At 49.5% G+C, this 23,131-nt stretch overlaps 2 protein-coding genes across 4 annotated transcripts in view; one reads left to right on the top strand and one right to left on the bottom strand.

Annotated features, from left to right (window-relative positions):
* Nucleotides 1-740: 740 nt before the first annotated feature.
* On the top strand, nucleotides 741-5,633 carry LOC146261119 (calsequestrin-2-like). Its single transcript, XM_084668727.1, has 11 exons — nucleotides 741-983; nucleotides 2,083-2,167; nucleotides 2,375-2,475; nucleotides 2,912-3,020; nucleotides 3,762-3,835; nucleotides 3,991-4,121; nucleotides 4,234-4,279; nucleotides 4,366-4,420; nucleotides 4,504-4,604; nucleotides 4,862-4,936; nucleotides 5,110-5,633. The coding sequence occupies exons 1-11, from the start codon at nucleotides 741-743 to the stop codon at nucleotides 5,317-5,319; spliced, it is 1,230 nt and encodes a 409-aa protein (XP_084524853.1). The 3' UTR covers nucleotides 5,320-5,633.
* Nucleotides 5,634-7,259: 1,626 nt separating this feature from the next.
* LOC146261120 (vang-like protein 1) overlaps nucleotides 7,260-23,131 on the bottom strand; it is a 32,354-nt gene continuing 16,482 nt past the window's right edge. The window contains exons 4-10 of one of the 3 annotated variants that reach the window (XM_084668372.1): nucleotides 16,602-17,033; nucleotides 16,012-16,187; nucleotides 12,571-12,704; nucleotides 12,342-12,380; nucleotides 10,748-10,895; nucleotides 10,260-10,494; nucleotides 7,260-9,934 (exon numbers count right to left, since the gene is read on the bottom strand). In XM_084668372.1, the coding sequence (XP_084524498.1) occupies nucleotides 9,674-9,934; nucleotides 10,260-10,494; nucleotides 10,748-10,895; nucleotides 12,342-12,380; nucleotides 12,571-12,704; nucleotides 16,012-16,187; nucleotides 16,602-17,033 (1,425 nt within the window). In that variant the 3' untranslated portion in view covers nucleotides 7,260-9,673. Of the gene's footprint in view, nucleotides 9,935-10,259; nucleotides 10,495-10,747; nucleotides 10,896-12,341; nucleotides 12,381-12,546; nucleotides 12,705-16,011; nucleotides 16,188-16,601; nucleotides 17,034-23,131 lie in introns of all 3 variants that reach the window. The other 2 variants (XM_084668371.1, XM_084668370.1) reach the window with 2 other exon arrangements.

Here is a 23,131-nt window from a genome sequence, read left to right on the forward strand (position 1 = left end):
TGGCTTTATCCGTAATTGGCCTGTCACAAACGTGCCACTGTTTGTTGTGTAATGTAACATAATAAATCCTACTGTTCTGAACTGTTGTTACAGGTTGAAATGAATTATTTGAGCAGTGGGAAAATCTGTTAAATTCCAACAATTTATCTTACACTGAAATCAATCTCTCTGCCCTACTTATGGAAACTTACTTCCCTGGCAGCTATGCTTCATGTGTCTAGGCTGAATGTCAAAAGGGTGAAATCCTCAGGGGATCCTCCACCTATCTGACCTCTTTTCTGCTGATTTTTTTTTTCAATTTTAAGCTCAGAAACAGCTATCTTTCTTACAATGGTCCTGTGAGCGTCACAGCGAGCTAGACATCCCATGCAAGCTATTCTTGGACAAAGCTTAATGAGTCTTACACTTGGCATTCTTTTCAACCATGAGTGACAGGGGTATATGACAGAGAGTGAAACGAAGGGAGGGAAAGCAGTGAGAAACAGGCAGGTGGGGAGAGAGAAATAGAGAGTGAGAGAGGAGAAGAGGAGAAAGACAGGAGCAGAAACATACAGAGTGAGAATAGGGACACGAGCCAAAGGCTACTTGTATGGAAGAAGACTTGGATTTGAAAAAACACACACAAACCAAAGGTTTCAGCGTTTCACTGCTGAAAGAATAGTCTCATATACAACACAGGGGAGGCATTTAAATCCCCTTGACTCCAATCCTTTACTGGATATTTCCAAACTTGGAGAACCATGCAGCCTTTTTCATTGTCGGTGCTAACCTGTCTTTATCTATCACTGGCAACACTGTCCTTCGCCGAGGAGGGCCTGGAGTTCCCCAGCTTTGATGGGAAGGACCGCGTTCTGGACATCAATGAGCGCAACTACAAGAAAGCTCTGAAGAGGTTTGACATGCTGTGCCTGCTATATCATGAGCCTCTGCCAACCAATAAGGGCATGCAGAAACAGTTCCAGATGACCGAGCTGGTACTTGAGGTAAGACCTGTAGGATGAAGAGAGGGGGCAGTGGAGGAGACCAGGCGGTAGAGAGAGAGTTGTGCATATGAAAGGGCAGAGGGGACTCAGCGTAGTGTTTCTTTGTAATGGTATATTATGGTGTATGAAGGTTCATCGAGGACCGTCAACCACTTATCAGATTCATGAGAAGAACAGATGGACCTGAGCATGCACTATAGTTCTGCCTGTTGTGACAATCACAAGCACAATTTCATGTCACAGATACACTTGAGTGAAAACGATCCTATCACCCACTCTTACTTCCCTTGAGCGCAGTTTTTTGTGGTTTCACCACTTTGCAGCCCTGACTCTACCTGTCAAAACATGTCATTGTAAGAACAAGCGCCCCTGGTTGGAAAATCAGGCTATATTACAATCCTTTTATGTCTAACTGAATGAATGAAATAAGTTTGTATTTATTCTGACATGATGAGTAGTTTTGTGAAGCATTTCACTACATCTGGTTTCTGTATATCATAATGTGATCTCATGCCCAGTAATTATTGTATATATATTATCCCCATGTGGTTTCCTGATATTTCAGGACAGTTTCTGGGTCGGTTCATGAATGATAGATCTCATTAGATCTGAAACCTCAAATGAATAGAGCTTGCTGCATGGACTTGTGCAGTTTAAGACACATTCAAGAATAAACTTGTCACCTCATTATCTTGAAACTATTTTTAAGACGGCACAGGTTTTGTATTCAGTTCTTCCATTTAAAGTTATATGTACCCATTACAAACTCAGTGACCTTAGACAAACTCTCTTCCACTGCAATGTTTTTTTTATTCAGCAGGAAATGTTGTCTACAAAGTAAACAACAATGAGGCCCAGGCATTTGTCTAACTCAGTTAGGTCCACAAGGGGATCCCCACTAGCACCTTGTGATGAAAGTCTTTATTGACAAAGACAACACTGGCTGTGGATGCCAGTGGGAGCACAAATATAAAACTGAGATAGAGAAAAAAGAAATAAAGAATAGAGAAGAAAGACAGAAAGAGAAAATAAAAATAGAAATTAAAACATTAGAAAGTTCCAAACTGAGGAATACAGTTATGTCTTCTTGAATGCTCAGCTGACAGCCCAAGTCCTGGAGGACAAAGACATTGGGTTTGGCATGGTGGACTCCCAGAAGGATGCCAAAGTGGCCAGGAAACTGGGTATGTCAAAAGTACTGCTCACACCATAGTTTCCTTATTACAACCATCGTTCAAAGTTTTTCCATAATGTGGTCTTAAGAACGGGGAGAAATCTTAGTCAAGGTCACGAAACACAATATTTAAAATAATACAAAAATATCTGTTTGGTATCATAGCAGAACATCTAATAAGCTGTGGCCTGTGTGTTCCATTTGCCTGGGAGCGTAGGGCTGGAAGAGGAGGGCAGTCTGTACGTCTTCAAGGATGATCGTGTGATCGAGTTTGACGGGGAGCTCTCGGCAGACACTCTGGTGGAGTTCCTGCTGGATGTGAGTAAGGAAACCGAGAAGGAAGACAGGAGGAAGTGTTTCTCTGTGGTTTATTCTTCCAGCATAGAGAGAGAGAGAGCTGCAGCTGCTGCTGGAAGTCCCACATGAGCAATTGAGAGTCTCTGCTTTGTTTGAACACATTTAAATGAAAGCAAATGACACAAACAAAGGACTCAGAAGGGACTACACGGCAGGTTTGCTACCTCTAGACCCTTGTTTCTGTGTCAGTTGAGTTGGTCAAGGAGATTATAGAAGTTAGTGGTGGGTTGGAGGAGCAGGAATCTACCTTGTCACGCTGATGATAGACAAAGGTGACACATGGAAGTTAACAACATAACAAGTCTAATGCCTTTTTTCAAATGAGTTCTACACAGACACAATGCTTCTCTTCTGTTCTGAGTGCATTCTCGTATTTTTCTGTTCCTCCGCCCCATAGGTGTTGGAGGACCCAGTGGAACTCATTAGTAATGCCATGGAAATCCGTGCCTTTGAAAGAATGGAGGAAGACATACGTCTCATTGGTTACTTCAGGGGAGAAGACTCATGTGAGCTCGGGAATCTGTGTGTTTGCGTGTCCATGGGTGTCTGTGGAAGCGTGCGAGCAACTGGTTCTTGACAATGGTTATAAAGGCACACGTGAACCTCTGTACTGAGGCACTCAGCTCTGACACGCTTCGCAAGCCTCAGAGTGGGGACGTAGCTCAGCCCCAGTCATGCTCCCCCCAAGCCTCCCCACTGGGCTGTTTCTTCTCCCCCGAGCCTCACTCTGGCTCTTGGAGGCTAATGGAGGCAAATAACCATTAAGCTGGCTTCTAAAAAGACTTCTTGTTCCAGGCCCTCTCACTTAGCCTCACGAGAGCCTTTAAATAGCTTCTAGTTCTTTGTTTAGTGGGTCGAGAGCAATTATAGTGCTGCTTGAAGAAAAAACGAGAGAAAAGGATGAAAGAGATAGGGGTGATAAAGTTTCCTTTTGCATGACTGTGGCGTGATGGTGCTTTTATCTAGAATACAATTTCTTGAAGGAGGTATGTTGAGCCCTTGGCTTTGACCTCTGCTTCGACTTGTAGCTCTTAACAACCGTAGAAACTGACATTCTGTTACTGTGACATGGAGGGAGAGATCACGCTGTGAAATTGAATGACTTGTCTAGTCACATCACACACTGTACTCCAATTTATCTGAAGGATGGATGAATGCGCCTGCAATTGAATGCACCTCGTCAAACCTGGGAGTTTCATCTTAACCTGCGCTCTTTTTCTCTTTTTCTTCTTCTCTCTCGCTCTCAGACTACAAGTCCTTTCAGGAGGCCTCAGAACGTTTTCAACCCTACATCAAGTTCTTTGCCACATTTGACAAAGCCGTAAGACCAATGAGCAAATATATTTATTTATGTGACTATATTTATCCTTTACACAAATGGGTATTTTACTGTGTAAATCCCAGATTAAGTTCCGTCTATTCTTGACAGCAGAATTCATACCTAGGTCTGATGCCCAGGTATGTTTAACTATACAGGTGGCAAAGCATTTTTCTCTAAAAATGAATGAGGTGAACTTCTACGAGCCCTTCATGGAGGAACCTTCCATTCTTCCTGGAAGGCCTCTCTCGGAGATGGACATCGTTGACTTTGTCAACCAACACCGAAGGTAGAGGTCCTCTAAGTCCTCACCTTCTGTCCAGTCATCATGAATTGTCTCATGGGTACTTTCCAGTTGAAAGCCAGTTTTTTGTGGAATTACGTGTTGTGATACTTTGCAGGGCTACTTTGAGAAAACTGCGTGCAGAAGACATGTTTGAGACTTGGGTGAGTCTAAGTGAATATAGTCTCAGGAAACATCATAGGCCAGTGTTCACTCACATTCATGCTCTGCCATGTTTTTCTAATGCCAGGAAGATGACATGGATGGAATTCACATCGTGGCTTTTGCTGAGGAGGAAGATCCTGGTTGGTGAATCTCGATTCAGACATATCCATATTCTTAACCTCAAGCAAATGGCTCACAATAGGAAGTGTCTATTTGGTTTCAGACGGCTATGAGTTCCTGGAGATTCTTAAAGATGTAGCGAGAGACAATACCAACAACCCAGAGCTGAGCATCGTGTGGATCGACCCAGATGACTTCCCTCTGGTGTGATCCCCCCCCTCTGTCTTCACATCTGTGCCAAATACAGCTAGCACACACTTTCGGTGGTCTTCATTACAAGTTAACCAGTAACCAATGAAACTAGCGATTAAAAGTAACGGTGAAATGAAAACGCCTCAGTAATTGGATTTAACATATTGTTCCCTTCCCTAGGCACCGTGTTTTACATGAATAAACAAATCTCACTGATAGAATGCCACTTGTACAATTTACGAGCGCTTCATGTGTTTGTGTCCACACAGCTAACCACCTACTGGGAGAAGACCTTCAAGGTTGACCTGTTCAGGCCTCAGATTGGAGTGGTCAATGTGACAGACGTGAGTCCCACATCTCCCAGCACCATCCCAATATTGTCCAAGTGGACAATCATGTATTCAAACTATTTGGTTTTGAACAAACGCAGACCTCCTCAACCATGGCCTTTACGACTTTTACAACTCGAGACAGCTTTACTTGTGCTGACCTCCGACCTTTGACCTCATGCCCTCAGGCTGACAGCATCTGGTTGGACATGTCCAACGACGAGGACCTGCCCACGGCGGAGGAGCTGGAGGACTGGATAGAGGATGTTCTGTCTGGGAGGGTCAACACGGAGGATGACGATGTGGCAGATGATGGTGATGATAATGACCGGGATAGACATGATGGTGGTGATAGGGATGACAATGATGAAGAGGATGACCGTGAGGAGGATGATTAGCCAGACTGCTGGTCTATGCCTTGACAATGCAAAAAAAAGGCCATCTTGTCACATTGTCATTACCCTGGTATTGACATGGAAATTGAGTGACTGGTAGTAACACAGTAATACTTTCTGTAGGTTTTGTACAAGGTAAATAGCATCTATATAATATATCAGCAAAACAAAAGCTAGGAAATTGTCAGGCTACATTGTACAAGATATCTTAGATTGGCTCCGTCCATATCTTGGACGGCCATATCTTAGATTGGCTCCATTTTCAAAATTAGAAATTTAAGCTATGGATTGTAAGCTAAGATAGATATTATTTACGTATAGAGAGTGTCTCAGTAGAACGAGTCAGTACTCCACACAACAACAAATCACTTTGTGTACTGAACTGTGGTTGTGTAATAATTGATTGTCCTTGAATACTTGCTGTGATAACATATGAATAAATCTGACTTGACATTTTTATTCAATGCAAAGTTGTTGCGGATATTTCCGTTCAAGGCTGGCAGATGTGTTTGTGTGTGTGTTCAGAAGTGCTGCTGTCCTCTATTAAGGCCTTGTCAAGGCCTCACATACTCTGATCTGAGGAACAATCGTTTGCTGCCTTCCAGCATTTTCCCTTTAAATTATTAAAACAAAATGTAAATAATTCAGCATCATTAGCACACCTAAAGCAGAATGGAAAGTGAGAGGGAGCCTACCCCGGAACTACAAAGGCACACATCACGTACACACACACACACACCGTGTGCGCATCGCTGTCACTAGAACATTCATTATTAATGAAACATTTCACTTGATTCACTGTCCTCGAGGTATGCACATATGATGTGATATGTCAAAAGAATGTCTAGATTATGATGTGCTTCATAAACATGCCATGTTATGGTAAAGGAGATTTGGGGAGTACAAAGTGTTCAAGTGCCCTCAGGTGGAGGTTAGTACACTTCAGGCAAACAAGTATAAATGGGGGAATTCTGGATGACATCTCTGGGGTCTTCCGATCAGTGACATCCCTGTCACCACTAAAGATGATGGAAAAAAGGTTTGGGTTTGAGACCAGTGAAGGCTCCATAGGAAATGTGACAGAGAGAGTCCTGAAGTACCTCAATACCCTTCAATCTAAGATCCTACATTGACAGGACTGACCTTGATGAGGGTTCTAAAGCCTGGAAAATCCTAGATTGGGACCAAACATGAGAGGCACATCTCATGGAAATCTTTCCCCTGCCACTCCATACAGACCAGCACAGAAAAAAAGTCATTACTCAACCAAATAGAGAAGGGAGGAGAAATGGAAAAACATATTCCATTTAGATGCAAATGTTTCTCGCCTCTCCTAGACTACCATCTCTCCCACTCCCTCTCTCCTGGTTCTTCAGCTAAGCAGATGAGAAGAGGGGATTAAGCCGGGGACAGATGAGGTCTGACAGGCAGGCCCACAGAGTGTTTTCCAGGGATGAGGTCGTTTGTTTCGCCATTGGAAATTCACATTCGTTTACCCATGAGACCGCGTGGCATGGCGGCACCCCTCCGAGACCCTGACAGCAAGCCAATTACTACGGGGACCATGACAACAAGACCCCCCCAAAATAACCCAAAAAGCTGACATTTGGCTCAACTGTGGAGAAAAGTGACCCGAGTTTTGATGGAGAGTGACAGGGCCGAATGCCATCCCTAACTCAGTGCAAATGAAGATGTCTTTATAGTTAATAGGAGTCATTCTTGGTTTGACCATAGAGAGTACATCATTAGAAACTACAGTGGATCTCAAGAGTATCAACAGGCTGAGATCTCCACATGAACCTACTGTGGCACAGCAGTAAGTTAATGACCCATATCATGTTTTGACTCGTTAAAACGCATATAATCCCAATTAAAATGGACTTTATATCACATTCTTCAGGTGGATAAATGTACAGTCGGTCTACGCAGCCAGTTTACAAATGTTCAATAAAAATGTTTATTTTATACAAATGCGTATGCTGTGAAGTTGAAACATTACATTGCAATGTCAGGTCAACGTAAAGTAGCCCCCAGAAAATGAGGGCCATTATGACAGCAAACCTGGCACTGTAGCAGAGAGGTCAGAGAGGGGGAAAGGCCATTTTCATGTGATCTGGAATGGCATACAAATGTACATACATGCTGACATAAATACATACAGTGTAAAAACAAGAGGCACAGTCACATTGGGAGATAGGGTTTAGACCAAGTCCATTTGTCATTGGTACAAAACACAACCAGTGCTGGAAGGTATAAAAACACATTGGTTTTCTTTACATTAACAAAGGAAACAGCAGAAAAGGCTCCTGTGTGGTTTCCAGGAGCCACATTTACAGTGAAGAAAAGGATTGGTATAAACGTAAGGTCATAGCATCACTCAAGGTGGAGAATCTGGAAACGATGTTCACTTGACAGATCCAAGACTGGCACTGTGAGGGCTTGTCAGCCAGAGGGCGCTAATGTGCAGTCTAGGTTTTTGTGAAGGATAATTCAGTAAGATTGATCACATATACTCCTATATGGTCAGCTTTTATCTAAGTGTGTGCGTGTATACCAGTAAGAACATATTCTGTGTGTAGTATGAATCTTATATAAATTATTAGTTTTTCATCGCTTTAGGCTATTTGACTTGAAATAGATAAGTTGAGACCTCAAAAGAGACCTCCTATGGACACAGTTTTGCATAACACGTATCATGGTGTGAATGGCCCAATTTCATTTGAGTCAGAGTTATCCTTTAAATAAGAAAAATGGCACAAACTTATTGTTGTTATTATAATAACAATTATTATTCAAATGTAAATGAAATTGACCCCCGGGGTCATTGCTGAGGTCTGAAAACAGATATCATACATGGTAATAAACCACAAACAAGAGGGACCAGTTGTGAGAGAAGCTCCTCTCCACAGCCTTCCAGTACTGTCCTTCTAAGGATGACTCCTCTAAAGCCAGTTCAATGGCACACTAGCTTTATAATTATATTATTCGTCAGAAATGTATCCCCCCCCTCCATGGGTATTTGTCCTCATAATGCTAGGTAAACAGGAGTGAGAATGTTACCCCTGAGAAAGTATATTGATTGAATTATAGGATGCAAAATATATTAGGAACCTTTAAATAATTAAGATTCACAGCTGATTACAGCTGGTTCAATGTGCACTTGTGCCCAGTGCAAGTAGCTCCTACAACACAACATGAGACATGCATGAGTTTGACACATCACGTGTTCCCCATTTGAGTGGAAATGTTCTGTCTTTGCTCCATCGCACCTGGCGGGACAATGCGCATTAGTGCTACCGCTACACAAAATGCCCCACTTTAAGGTCTAAAAATAACCTTGTGTCAGTTCCCTGGGATTTTGATGGATTTTGCCTCTAAGGTTCAAACTTGAATCGGCCTGAAATCGCTATCCACTACAAACAATAACCAGGGATTTGTTCAAAACGTAAATCATGTAGTTAAAAAGGTAACCGATCGTTCATGCATTTCCCCCTCAGTGTACTGAAGCACTTGGGAGAAGAAACAGAGCACCTTTGAGTAGCCACACTTACACACACACACCACATATCCGAGTGTTTGTACATATTCAATATACAGACATGGAAATCGTGTGCATTTGACGCATATTGAAGTGTCAGTTTAGTTTAGTCATGATGATTCAATTTGGGTCATTTCCAAACAGATTTGGTGGACAGAAAGACTTCAATTTCTTTCAGTTACTAAGATGAGACACACAGATCTCCATCCACGAGTGAGGACACATCGAGACCCGACGTCAAACGAGGCAGAGAGGCAGGAGAGGCGCAGGAGGCAGCGAGCTTTCTGCCGGGCCACTGGAGTCAGCCTGGAGAGGTCGCCGTAAGAACCCGACATACTTGTTGTCAAGACGCTACTGTCCTTAGTGGCTAGTCTGTCTGCGGGGAAGGAAGGAGTGCCCATGGCAACGGTGTCACATGACACATCAGGGTGATATTTCACATGATGCTCCCTTGTGACGAGTCAAAACCCAGCGCTCCCCTCCCCCCTCCCTACACGTCGGCTCAGCTACAGAGTCTTCCAGGGGAGGGACAAGAGACTGCGCAGTCACATGTAGACCAACATGCACATCTGTACAGGTCCACCGTCAAAGAGGTCTGCGTCAAACTCCTCCGAAATATTTCTAGTTTCTTCTTCTTCAAAAACAACTCGGAGAAACCAAAGATAAAAAAGAACAATATATTCAAAGTGTGTGTAATTTATATTCATATGTAATATATATATATATATATAAAAAAAACTGCAAACCCCAAATAAAAACCTTTGATAGAAAATAAGACGAAAGGGGGGGACATAAAAAAAGGACGCGATGCAGACGGTTCTAGACTGAGGTTTCTGATTGTAGCCGCAGGACAAACTTGTGTGACTTGGGGTCGATGTACTCCTCAGAGAGCTGGATGTAGGGGATCTTCTTGGTGGTCACCACCAGGCTGAAGTCTATGCACTTGAGCAGGAAGGTGCCGCCCTCCTTCAGGCCACTGGTGACAGACGCCTCGCTGATCAGGGTCCACTGTCTGGCCTGCCATCGCTCTCGCCCGTACTGCAGGGTAGGGCCGGGGGTCAGGTAGCTCTCCAGGAAGGCCTGACACACACACACACACACACAAACAGACAAGACAGACACACAAAAACACAGGCACACACACACACACACACACACAAATCACAAAGAAGAGTAAGGAGAAGAGGAGTTCGAGGTCAATTGTCATGGTTTCAATCAGATGGCATTACAGCTTGTTGGTAGTCAGTCGACAGTAACAGACAGCTTGGGACTGGTGAATGCTCTCTCAGGGAGTGAACACAGGCGGATGAGCCTGTGAACGTTGACGACACAGGGAGACAGCCAGCCAAAATGGACCTTCCAAACGGCGGACGACACACGCGTCACCCCGCGCGCCTCCTCTCACCTTGGGCGTCATGTTGTTGGTGACGCAGAAGGCCAGGTGCTGCTGAATGCTCTCCATGCTGTGGCAGTGCTGCTGCTTGGTGGTGCGGAGGTACTTCTGCAGGGCGCGCGCCATGGAGGGGAAGATGGCCTGGGCGGCCTCGCGGGGGTCCATCACGTCCCCCGGGGCCTTCTTCTGGTCCTCCTCCTGCATGCGCTTGATGTGGGTGAAGGCCTCCTCTACCGCCACCACCAGCCTGGGAGGGAAAACAGCACAGAGTCAGACACACACGATGGGGATCGACCTACTGTGCTCGGATACTTGACACTAGACAATTCAAAACATTTTCAGCGCTGGAATGTTCTTTGACTCGCTCCCCCTGGTGCCCGAAAGTAAGCCCTAAGCTTATGTCCACGTATCCACAAACAGGATGTGATTGTCATCGCTCTGAAGGCCCTGGCCTCGGTGTGGTGTTTCTGTCTGGGGCGCGGCTCAGCGGGCGTCCTCACCGCGCCTTGCGTTTGCGGACACGCCTCTCGTGCTCCGCCTCCTCGTAGTAGAGCTCGTTGTGACTGGTGTCCCTGCGGCGGGCGGCGGCGGCGATCATGGCCCGCGACTGGGAATGGGCCAATCCAGCCGCAGCGTTGTTGCCAGGGCCTGGGGACACACAGACACATCGGGAGCATGAGGATCATTGAGCTCATACGTACACGCAAACACACACACACACACACACACACACACACACACAGACTGAAAGACACACGCAGACACAAAACCACACACAGTAAAGCAAAGTACAGAAATCCCTATATGAAACTTGAGGTTTTTACTCCCAAATACTAAAATCTCATGACCAAATCAACACGGGCAAAGAAAATGCATGTTTTCAGTTCAAGTACCTCACCCCCCCACACAAAGTGATTAAAATTCTGCAATCTTGATTTCCCTGCTACTCGGTGTCTGGGGGCGGTGTGGAGTGTCCGCCTCGATAACCATCCCCGTTAACTTCAAAAGTTCCCTCCACAGTGCTGGTAATTAGGAGGCTGTTAATATGCAAGGGGGCCATGGCTCATGCTAATGCAGGTTAAGAAGAGGGGCTGAACTGGAGCGGGTGAATAATTGATGCAGGTTTGTGGAGACCGACAACGGAGAGAATAATTCATGCCAGAGAGAGAGAGACAGAGAGAGAGAGACAGCGAGAAAGAAAGAGAGCGCGAGAGAGAGACAGAGAGAGAGAGCGTACAGTATTCCACTCGTCTGACCGCCGGCGGCGTCGGCTCTTGAACCGGATTCGGGTCACAAACCCGGCAGACTTGTGAACCCAACCTGGAGAACACAGCTCTGTCTCTGCACAGCCCAGGGGACCGAGAAGACAAACACAGAGGATATGTTGATCCACCAGACAGTAGCCAGGCCAGTCCCTGTTGGCATCAGCAGCCTACATTTCCCAGCATCCCTCTCAGAATAGGGACTACCACCACCACGGAGTGCGGTAGTATGGTGCTCTTGAGCTAGACCATGTGCCCTGTTAGCTGGAGTCGAGAGCTAGTTTTACGGCAGGGATTACTGCGGGGACCCTCCGTGTCCTGATACCAGAGTTGGGCTCTGTCTGTCTTTCCAGCATGAGGAAGGAATGAAAGGAGGGGCAGAACGGGCAGAAGGATATTAATTTAGTACCAGTGTCATCGATGCAGTATCTTAAGAGCTGCGCTCAATTCAAAGAGAGGAGGAGGAGGTAAAAGAGTAAAAGGACACTCGGTGCACAGGGAGAGAGTGAAAAGGAGGTATATGGTGATTGTGTGGGACCTGAGTACACTCGGGGAAGAAAAACAAATGTATTTGTGTTCGAGTGCCGCTGGTCTGGTTGTGATAGTGGTCCAATAAATGATATAGCCAGACACAGTAGCCTGGCAAATGTACACACACACACACAAGGAAGTACATCCGCGTTATACCCAGTGTGGCGTCTTCATGTCAACCGTTCAGTGCAAGGGGATTGATAGGCTGCAGCTCCAGTGGGCGGGGCCAAGGTGAGTGAGTGACAGGTGGCCGTGCGCCGAGATGCAGGGTTTAGAGTGACACCAAGCTGCTTTTACTTACTGTCCAATAGGTACGCTTTCAGTTTAGCTTTAAAGGTTTCTTTAGGGGGTGGAGCACAATAAAGCAGAGAGAAAGAGAGAGAGAGAGACAGGAGGAGAGGAGAGCCAGTTACCGATAGGGGTCAGGTGGAACACACAAGACTAGAGATGGGGGACACGGCACAGGTACAGACTCATGACCCACACACAGACCCTCCCCCACTCACCCGTGGGCGACGCCGGGAACTCACCATCCACGTTGTAGACTTTGAGGCCGGCCAGATGCTTGGCCGCGCGGGTCTTGGAGGCGGTCAGCAGGGCGGGGTTGTGGACCGGGAAGTCCCTGTAGTAGTTCTCTAAGATGGCCAGTGCTGCCCGCTGGATACTGAGAGACCAAGAGAGAGAGAGAGAGAGAGGGGGGGGGGGGGGGGGGGGGGTGGGCAGGGATACAGAAAAGGAAAAAAAGAGGCACAGAATAAACAACAGGACTCCTCAAGCTGCTTGAGTGAGATACACAAAGAGGAAGATCTTTGCCATTTCTGCAGAAAAGACAATAAGCGAGAGGCCCCCGGTATTCAAATCAATAACGCAGAATGAATAAAACGTGGCCTTGAGGTACAAAAATGCCGTCAACACATTCAAACAAAGCAATCGATGCTGACAGAGCAATAGCCCACATGAGAGAGAGACAGAGAGATGAGGATAGGGTCTATTCTGCAGATATGAAACACGTCGTGTCTTATCTCTCGAAGCAACCTGGGACACACAAAGTGAACCCCATAGACGGAAAAACTCAAAATTAAAATACAACGGGAGTGTCATTCAAGTCCATAACGTTCTTTAACCCCACACAGGGTCTAGTACACTGACTAAGGTGCATTGGTCCGCTGACAGGAGAGCTGTTGATGTGTCAGTCAGGGCCTTGAGCAACAGTCAGGGCCCTGAAGGATAAAACCTTCCTCCAGGCTGGTCTGGGTTCAGATCCCAAACTCCATTCAGGAGAACAGCCCCTGTGCTTAGAGACTGGGGGTGGAGAGTGGGTGGTTGCCCAGGCTTGTGTCTCTCGTTAAGCGGTGAGTCATCCTAACTTAATTGTTGCCGATGACCCCGCGTGCCAGACAGCAGCATGTGCTTCTCGTTTTCCCCTCGCGGCGGGAGCACAGCGCGTCCTCTTGTCCACCAGAATAGCTCGTCTCTCCTCTCCTCAACCTCTGCTGCCGCGGTGCTTGACCCGGCACGGATGCTGAGGCAGAGGCCATCTGTCCACCACAGAGGGATCAAGCCTGCTCATCATCCCCAGACACTGGCTCATGGAAAATGGCCGCTGGAGGATGAAGGGTATTACTGGATTTGAACATATGTGTTCGCAAGCGCCGAGAGTACCGTGATCGACACACAACGGCTCCGCACCCGCCGTCTCCTAGCCCTAGCCCTAACCGTTGATGCTTCCCCATGCACTAAACCGGGAATGTGAACCAGCAACCTTTTCCTGTTCAGGCCCTGCTTTATGCCGGGCATGCGACAACCCAAATGCTTGCAAGTTCGCATGAAAGCGCAATGTCACCGTTGGCAACCTCAAAAACAAGGACAAACCGCCGTCTAAAGTTTTCAGAGCACTACAAGACACAGCCATTGTGTGGCAGGCGGCAGCCCTAAAGTGCTGCGTCAGGCGGGTGCTTTGATCAATTATTAAGCTGCAGCAAAGCTGAAGAAGACACACACACCGAGCACAGAGCCGTCCCAGTGCTGCGTCTTCCTCTGTGCCCGCGGCTCTTCTGAAAGCAGGAGCTTGAAAGGCGAAAGCCGCACACTGGAAGTAAACAAGTAAACAACCGCCGACCGGAATAGCGGGTTTCCCTTGGTGGAGACGGATCTCTGGAGGCTACCGGTGGTTAGCCGTGGCGCTGCAACCTTCCAGGGGGTTCCTCGAGAGACGGACAGAGAGAGGGGAGCGGGAGAGAGAGAGGAGCGGAAGAGAGAGAGACAGAAAGAGAGAGAGAGAGAGAGCGAGAGAGAGAGAGGAGCGGGAGAGAGAGAGACAGAAAGAGAGAGAGAGAGGAGCGGGAGAGACAGAAAGAGAGAGAGAGAGAGGAGCGGGAGAGAGACAGAAAGAGAGAGAGAGCGAGAGAGAGGAGCGGGAGAGAGAGAAACAGAAAGAGAGAGAGAGCGAGAGAGAGGAGCGGGAGAGAGAGAAACAGAAAGAGAGAGGAGAGCTAGAAAGAGAGGGGAGAGGCTGAGAGGGAGACAGAGAGGAGAGAGCTAGAAAGAGAGAGAGAGACAGAAAGCGACAGACGGAGAGGAGAGAGGGAGTCAGAGAGAGAGAGAGAGAGAGCTTCCTCCAGCCTCAGAGGAGACAGACCCCCTGCCCCCTCAGGCTGGCTCCTCAGTGTGATAAGGCATCAGCAGACAGACAGACGGCCGGCCTATTAGCCCGCTGGCCCGACACGGACAACACAGGAATGTCAGCACTCGACGTCTGATAACGGCCCGGAAAAAGCAGCCAGCCCCTGCTTCTGGTTCTACTGGAAATCAGTATCATGGCGTGTGTGTGTGTTTCTGCAAAGCTAAGTGTTTGCGCACCCTGACCAGCTGCTTCGTAGCCCTGTAGGGAGCACTAATTAGCTGTTGTTTATAGTCACAGACGGACCATAGACGTAGACAGATAGAGAGAGCGAGTGAATTATGTGCGTGTCTGTGTTGGTTGGCCAAACTCGGGTGGAAAAACTGCAGTTATGAGGAACAACGGCCCCAGGACAGCCTCCTTGTCCTCAGACAAAAGCGGCAGAGGGGCAAGTCGAGCAGAAGGCCGAGCTCTTTCTGTCCTCCCCTCTCCCGAGTGTGAACGGGACCGGGAGCTCCACACTCAAGGCCCCCCGCCCCCCTCCCTCCTTCACCAATCAGGCCACGCCACACGGCACGGGGGCTGGGAGGAGACAGGGCCACAGAGGCCTTGTGGAACCACAGGACCGTCCTACGATAGCCTCAGTGGTCGTACACAGGAGTTGAAACACACAGTGTCTTTAGACTCAAGGTTGTTCAACAGGCTTTTATCCGAGGGCGCCTGTTAAATGGCTGAGAATGAGATGCTTGTTTTGTTGGTGTTGCGAGCACAGCGCATGGGCAGAGTCGTAAAATACCTGGTTCTTCTAGTCAGAGCTGTTCTCACGATCACTCCCAGCTTTCTGCTCCCCCTCCCAGTCACGGTCTGGTGACTGTTAGTCACAGTCTCTCCTCTCGCTGCCTGTCTCCCCGTGTCGACCGCTCTCTCGTCTTTATCTTTCCTTCACTCCTTTAAGAGCACTCTCCTCCTGCCTTGTGTGTTATATCACCCTTATCTTTCTCCCCCCCCCCTTTCTCAGGCGTCTTTCGCCCCTAACCTTCCTAACCAGCTTTCTCACAGTCCTTCTGCCCCTCCCTCCCTCCCTCCCTCCCTCCCTCCCTCCCTCCCTCCCTCCCTCCCTCCCTCCCTCCCTCCCTCCCTCCCTCCCTCCCTCCCTCCCTCCCTCCCTCCCTCCCTCCCTCCCTCCCTCCCTCCCTCCCTCCCTCCCTCCCTCCCTCCCTCCCTCCCTCCCTCCCTCCTCTCCCCACCAACCTCCCCTTCCTTTCCTCTCCCCACCCCCAATACACCCCTCTCCCACCCCCCTTCCGCCTGCCCTCTCTCCTCTCTCTCCCCTCCCCCCACCACCGCTCACCTGAGCTGGCCGAGGTTGTAGTGGCGCGTCTCCCCGTCCGTGGAGCGCGTGACGCCCAGGGAGAAGCAGGGCTGCAGCTGCCTGAGCTCCAGCAGCACGATGGCCAGGTAGTGGATGAAGAGCAGCGCATCCACCAGGGACACGGCATACTGCACGATGCCCTGGTAGTTCTCATCCTGCAGGGGGGGGGGGGGGACGAGACACAGGGCAAATAGGGGTCAGTACTGGCAGCTTGTTCCAGAATGTTCATTGTTTGCACCCGGTGTGTAAATAGTCATGGAGGCACACACTTTTTGTTATTAACACAAGACAGTGGAGGTCAGTACACACACACACACACACACGCACAGAAAACATATTCCTATCTAGATCAAATGTAAATCCTTGCATAAGAACACGATAGGGCGTGTCATTAATTACCTCTATTTGAACACCTAAGCTATGATGTTTGTGCTTGTCTGTGTGCAAGAAAACATTGTTGTGTAACCATCAAACTGTACACAATCAGAAAGAGACGAGAGTTACACTAAGTAGCAGGACCAGAACAACGTCCCCCCCCCCCCCCCCTTTGCCCCCTGTTCCCGCCTCACCTGCGAATCCAGGATGCGCACGCCGTAGAACAGCCAGTAGGAGACCACGAACAGCAGCACCAGCACGGCGAGCAGCGCCCGGAACGCGAAGACGCGCGGCAGGCCGGCGCGCCGCGGCCGGAAGAACAGTGCCCAGGCGGCCAGCAGTAGGATGAGCAGCTTGAACGCCACCGAGATGAACAGGCCCTCGCACGCCGTGCCGCACGGCTGCAGCCGCGACGGCCACAGCAGGTGGGGCAGCGCCAGGAAGGCCAGGGGCGTGAGGAACACCAGGAGGCCCGTCACCACGCCCAGGGTCAGGGCCAGGTAGCGCCGGCAGTCCAGGCCCACGCTGTCCTCCAGGTCCTTGGTGATGCGCACAATGTCCTCCTGGGAGAGGCTGTGCTCCGACGTGCCTGTGACGGCCGTGGTGGTCTCGCCCCAGTTGTCATCCTGGGGGGTGGGCAAGGTGATGAGAGAGAGAGAGAGACAGAGAGACAGACAGAGAGACAGAGAGACAGACAGAGAGACAGAGAGAGAGAGAGAGAGAGAGAGAGAGGGAGAGAGAGAGAGAGAGAGAGAGAGAGAGAGAGTGAAAGAGAGAGAAGGAGGGGGGGGGGATGAGACAAAATAACAAGGTCAGGTGCTTTGATGAGACAAAGTCAATCTCAGTCTGTTCACTGTTGGATTCAGAGGTGCCAGTCAGTAAGGTAGAGGGATCTCGGACGATCCCTGGTCTCATTTTCTCGCCCTCATGTCGGGCAAATGTGTCTTTCAACCGCATGGAGCAAAGCTAAAGTCCAAAAAAGAAAAAGAAAAAAGAGAGAGAGAGAGGAGGAGCGGAACTAAAGACAAAAAGAGGGCGAGCGGCTGGCGGAACCAGGGAAGCGGCGACGAGCTGACTCTGCGTTTGACGGCACATCCGCAGATAATAAAGGTCGGGGGTCGCGGGAGGGAGCTGTTAAAACAGCACAGACGACGCCTCTTTATGGGCCAGTCACAACTCGGCCTGCTCCGGCGGCCCTCTAAGTAGCGCAGAGCGGCCCTGACACGGTGGCCCACGGCAGGGGAGCAGGGCCGCAGCAGCCCCCCAGAGCCTGCCTTTCTTCCACCCTTCCTCCATCTCCTGTCATTTACACTGCGGAGGACCGCCTTTTACAAGATCTAATCAGGAAGAGATGGGGGGGGAGGGGGTGGTAAAAATAGCACAGAGTGAAGGAGAGGGTAGGGGTTGAGAGGTGTGAAGAGAAGGAGAGAGTGGGGAGAGAGAGAGAGAGGATAGAGAGCGAGAGAGAAACAGACAGAGAGAGAGAGATTACAGAGAGAGGATAGTGAACGGAGAATTCCTACAGGATGCGTTACCATCATCCTTGGTTGCCTGAGGGGGAGGGGGGGCAGGGGTGAGTCGACTGGAGGAGCAGGGAGGGTGCAAGGAGAAGGCGGGAGGGGGGGGGTGAGGCTAGAGATTCTTTGTCCCACTGGCCTGGGGGTTAAAACAGCAGAGGCTGGGTTGGGCCAGAACAATGGAGGGACCGGCCTTGTGACACTCTATCCATGGCTGGAGAGCAGGCATATCCAGGCCAGCTCTGCAAAGGGTCTCGGTTTCCTAACATTATCATAAAGCGGTTCGAACACAGTTGTGTTTGTGAACGTGCCCCAGTGAGTGTGTATTTATGATGCGTTTCCATCTCATTCTAGATGTCCTGATGCATTGGCAGCTTTGCACTGCCGCCTACAGATAACAAATGACGGTCATAAATACCCATCCCTCTAGCCAGTCAGTCACCCAGACAATACCACCGTCAAAGATGACCAATGAGATCGCACAGAGAGCGGAATGCAAGCCCCAGGGGTCAGAAGGAGGTCAAAGGGTGAGGGGGGTCATGACATTAGTGGGTGCGGACGTACGCAGCCCGACATCTGCATCTAGATTGAAAGAATCGCGAGGCAAACCGAACCCATAAACGTGAGTGCAGGTTTGGGCCAGTGAAAACGAGTGCGACGCCGTCTATATTGTCCGGGGAAAAAAAAAAAAAGGGGACACCCTTCATTAATGCAAAGTGGCAATTCAAGAGGCCCTCCACTGCAAGGGCCTGGGGACAAAGGTAGCATCGCTCTCATGAGAGGCTGAGACCAGCCAAATCCTGCACCATTTCAAATCAAGTGTTCCTCAGATGAATACTCCATTGCTAACTGTCACCCAGAGACCAAGGTTAGCAATCCTCGCTTCCCTTCATACCCCACAATCCCCGTCAACAAACACTCATAAGGAACGTCCTCAGCAAACTGCTGCAGCACAGTTCTTCTCCAGCAGTCCCAGGGAAACGACAATTCCCTCGTAGGCAGGGACAGTATCTATTATTTTGTTGCATTCTCGATGGAAGTGGATTGTTGATGGTGCGTACGTAAGCCACTTTGGCGAAGTGTGGACAGATTGTGTGTCAGACAGAGTAATCCGGTTGGCACACTATGCTGGCCAGGGATGGCTGGCACGCCCTCCCTCCCCACCCAAAGATGGAAACAGTCATCAGCGTGTGTGCGTGTGTGTGTGTGTGCCAAGAAGATTGTGTGTTTACTAGTCCCTCCCCGATTAGTGGTCGGTGAAGGGATCTGAAACACTCGGAACACACTTTTTGTGTAACATACAAGTCAACACAGAGGGAAACTGTGGGTTTGGGGCAGTCCTGCTTCGGGTCCTTCCTGCCCACAGTCTCGTCTGCCCAGGGCTTTCCTGTGTGTGCCTGAGTAAAAATAGTCTGACCTAAATCTCTTCATGGGATAACACAATCATCAGGACTTAATCTGACGCTGGCAGCCATACGGCCTACCTTCATCCAAATGTTCCAGGTAACGAAAGAGAGAGGAGAAGGCAGTGAGGAGGAGAGAGAACACAAACGAGAGAGGGTTAAAAGATGAGTGGGCTCGGCTCGCCCATGTGGGTGATCGGGTAGAGCACGTACCCATAGGCTAAAGCTGTACCGGAGCGACCCGGGTTTGATTCCACCCCGGGGTCATTTACCACATGTCCTCCCCTCTCTCCACTCCATTTCCTGTCCCTGTAAACACGGTCACCATCACAAGAAAAACGCTGGAAAAAAAGAGATCTCTGAAAAAAAGAAAACACGAGTGGTTCCCAGTTATTTGCAGTGACAGGGATGCGAGGGAGGCAGGGAAGATGTCCCGAGTCAGAAAAGCCAGATGGAACTAGACGTAAATGGAAAAATCTGATTGGACATGCTCTTCCGCCCTCTGCAGTGTGCACTGGAGAGGAGAGGGGGATGGGGGGTGGGGGGGAGGAGACAGAACACGATGGGGAACAGGGACGGTACCTCACTGAGAAGGTACGTGTGTCTAATCGAATCTCAATATCGAATCCAATGTGAGGTGAAGGGCAGGTTTTGGAACCCACAAACGTCTTGAGTGTTGGACCGATGTAAGAGCACTGTGGGTTCTCCCACGCCCCCCCCCCCCTCGGTCTCCTGTACATGACGACGGAGGAGAGGGGTGGCATTCCCACACAGCCGCTCTGACCCTCATTTCCTCCTATTCAACAGTGTGAATAGAGTCGACGTCGAGGGAAAGCGATCAAGACGATAACCAGCCATCTCGAGAAGAAACCATTCAAAAGTGATTTATTTTTAAATGACTTGTAACTCTGTGTGTGTGTGTTTGAATTGGCATGCCAGTGCAAACTGTGAATGTTCTGCCGTTCCTCTAACTTACGGTTAACGCGTGTTTGAATTTAAATACCGGCTATGGTCTCTCCAAATAAATCAGGAGGCTATTAAAGTTAGCTCAGCGCTAAGTAGGCTAGATAAAACAAGGCCCTGTGCTGGGAGACATCACATAGCGGTCTACACTCCAGGGAGATGCAGTGTGTGTGTGTGTGTGTGTCAGAAGATGTGTACACCCTGTGAGTGTGTAAATATAGCAACAGACTGAATGCATTCCAAGGAGCTGGTGACATCCCTCTCAGCCCCAGAGAGGAGCCGGGGGAGGCAGAACCAACACAGCTGACACATACGTGTCAGGACAGGGAAGGTAAGTGTTAAACAACCTCTCTAACACGGAGGGAGGGAGGGAGGAAGGGCTGCACACCCTGGGAGGTTAGGACCTGAGTGCTGAGAGCCACTGCCTTTTGAGAGTCAACTGAAAGCAGCAGGTTGTCACCTGGGCATTAGTTGTGACTAACTGAGTAGGTGACCCGAACGTATTGACCAACACCGTCACTCCTGAAACAGGAAGCCTGATAAAAAAAAAACTATAATTATACGATGGGGCAAACTACACTAGCTTTGGTGTTGCTAATTTTGCAAACCCCATGCAAAATGTGCTTTCCTGAGGCGGCCATCTTGAAAAACAGACAAACACACGACTCTCAGAGAACGCATCTGCCTTCCGCATCACTAATCTAACGCACTGCACCTGCGCTGCAGAATTGAACGAATACACGCACACTAGTCAGCAAACAATTTAAGTCTTCCGTCAACAAACACACAGGCACAAACATTAAAACCAGTCACCCAAACTCTAACTGCCCCCCTACTCAACACGAATAGCTAACATATATACATTTGCAGCTGGCTGCAATGACCTGGCCAACAAAACAAATCAGCAAGCCAACCAGCCAGCTGTTGTGTCTTCCAGTCAGTAAGTCCACCAGTCAGTCAGCCAGACAGCCAGTGAGCAGCTTACCTGGCCAGGTTTAGGGCAGGGTCCTGGGCTGGTCTCAGGAGGAGAGGTCGAGTCCTCCTCCGTAACCACGACTACTTCCTTAAACTCCTCCATCAACTCACCCACCGCCAAAACCTCCTCCACTCCCTTCACTCCCTCCATCACAAAACTGGACTCTGGAGTTGAAACAGTCGAATCTCGGAAAGCTAGGTTGAGGCACGCCTTCCTCCAGACAGCCCAGGCAGCATATCCAGGGAGAGTCCAGCTACAGAGAGTGGCACAGGAGAGCTGACCTCCCTGCCTCCGTCGTCACTGCTGCCCCGCTCTCCTCCGCGGCTCTTAATATAGAAACGATCTCCCATCATGCCTTGGGAGGGATTGTATGGGTTTGTGTGTTCTGCCTTATAATGCAAGGAGCTTTGGAAAGCAGAGAGAGACATCACAAGGGATGTCCTAACGGCGGCAATGATGGGAGGGGGGAGGGGAAGAAAAGAGAAGGAAGGGAAGGATCGTGGGGGGGGGGGGGGTGGACCGGGTCCATTAAACAAACATCTGTGCCCCCCAGAGAGAGTGAGGGCAAACAAAATAATAAACCAATTAGGTAGAGAGAAGGGTGCCTGCCCTTCAACCCCGCCCCCCCCCCAACTCGCCCTCTATCCTTCTACCCCTAGGCAGCTCCTCTGATTCTCTCTCTCTTCACTCAGCCCTGCCTCCGCTCCACTCTCCGTTCATTGCTTCTGACCCAGTGAGCAGTGCAGTGTGGGAGGAGGACAGGGGGAAAGGAGACTGGAGGAGAGGAGAGGAGACGGAAGGCAGGATGGAGGACAGGGAGGGAGGATGGAGGAGACGGAAGGAAGGATGGAGGACGGAGGGAGGATGGAGTAGACGGAAGGAAGGACGGAGGAGACGGAAGGAAGGACGGAGGACAGGGAGGGAGGATGGAGGAGACGGAAGGAAGGACGGAGGACAGGGAGGGAGGATGGAGGAGACGGAAGGAAGGACGGAGGAGTGAAACCGTAAGGAGATGGAGGAGAGGAGATTGGAGGACATAGGAGGAGGAAGGATGGAGGAGAGGAGACAAATCAGGATGAATAAAGGAGAGAAGGAAAAGCAAGGTGCCGGGTCGCTACGATAAAACCCCCCAAAAATAAACAGGATATGATCCCAGTAACAGATTCATTTCATAATGTGTTGGACGTTCCTTCCTAAATACCATCCCCACAGCATTCATAAGGCTCCAATGATCCCACAAGGACTCGCTAAAACACCGAGCACATTTCCCAAAGGACGCACAGGAGTGGAAACCACAGTCATCATTCATCCTTCCACCTCACAGACAGCTCCACAGCCTGCAGCCTTGTGATCCCCCCCCATCACCTCCCCGCATTGGGGCAATACTGGGAAACTTCCACCCAGACTGGGATGGTGAAATATCCCCCTCCAACCCCCCTTCCCCCACACACACACACACCTCCACTCACCATAGGGTACGGGTCCCAAACATGAACGCAAGAGCTATGCCGCATCATGGTGGACATCGCAGCCCGTCTCAATAGTCCCTGGTCCACCACACAAACGACACCTCCGCCGTGCCCTGCTGCCTTCCACAGAATGCTGCTACTGTGCCTAGCTAGCTGCTGCCGTACCTAGCAAGCTGCCACTGACTAGCCCCGCATTTGAGAACACAGGCGGTTGAGTTTAATTGGGTAGAACTGAGCTGGAGGAAATGGGGGGGGGGGGAGAGGAGGAAGAGGTGCATGTTGTGGGGCTGGGGATTAAGAGGTTTTTGGAGCATTGTATCTGATGTGTGATTGGATAAGCCCCAAGGGTACCTAGTGGACATGGAGAGCGGGGGACGTCCGCTTGCCTTTGACCAC

Source organism: Hypomesus nipponensis, chromosome 12 (assembly GCF_054491055.1).
Source record: "Hypomesus nipponensis isolate SF chromosome 12, ASM5449105v1, whole genome shotgun sequence".
Classification (NCBI taxonomy): Eukaryota; Metazoa; Chordata; class Actinopteri; order Osmeriformes; family Osmeridae; genus Hypomesus; species Hypomesus nipponensis.

Bases quoted from the DNA above. Each gene is read 5' to 3' on its own strand.
- LOC146261119 (XM_084668727.1), top strand. From the start codon at position 741: ATGCAGCCTTTTTCATTGTCGGTGCTAACCTGTCTTTATCTATCACTG. The intron at 984-2,082 runs GTAAGACCTGTA...TTGAATGCTCAG, and splicing joins TGACCGAGCTGGTACTTGAG to CTGACAGCCCAAGTCCTGGA. The intron at 4,421-4,503 runs GTTGGTGAATCT...ATTTGGTTTCAG, and splicing joins TGCTGAGGAGGAAGATCCTG to ACGGCTATGAGTTCCTGGAG.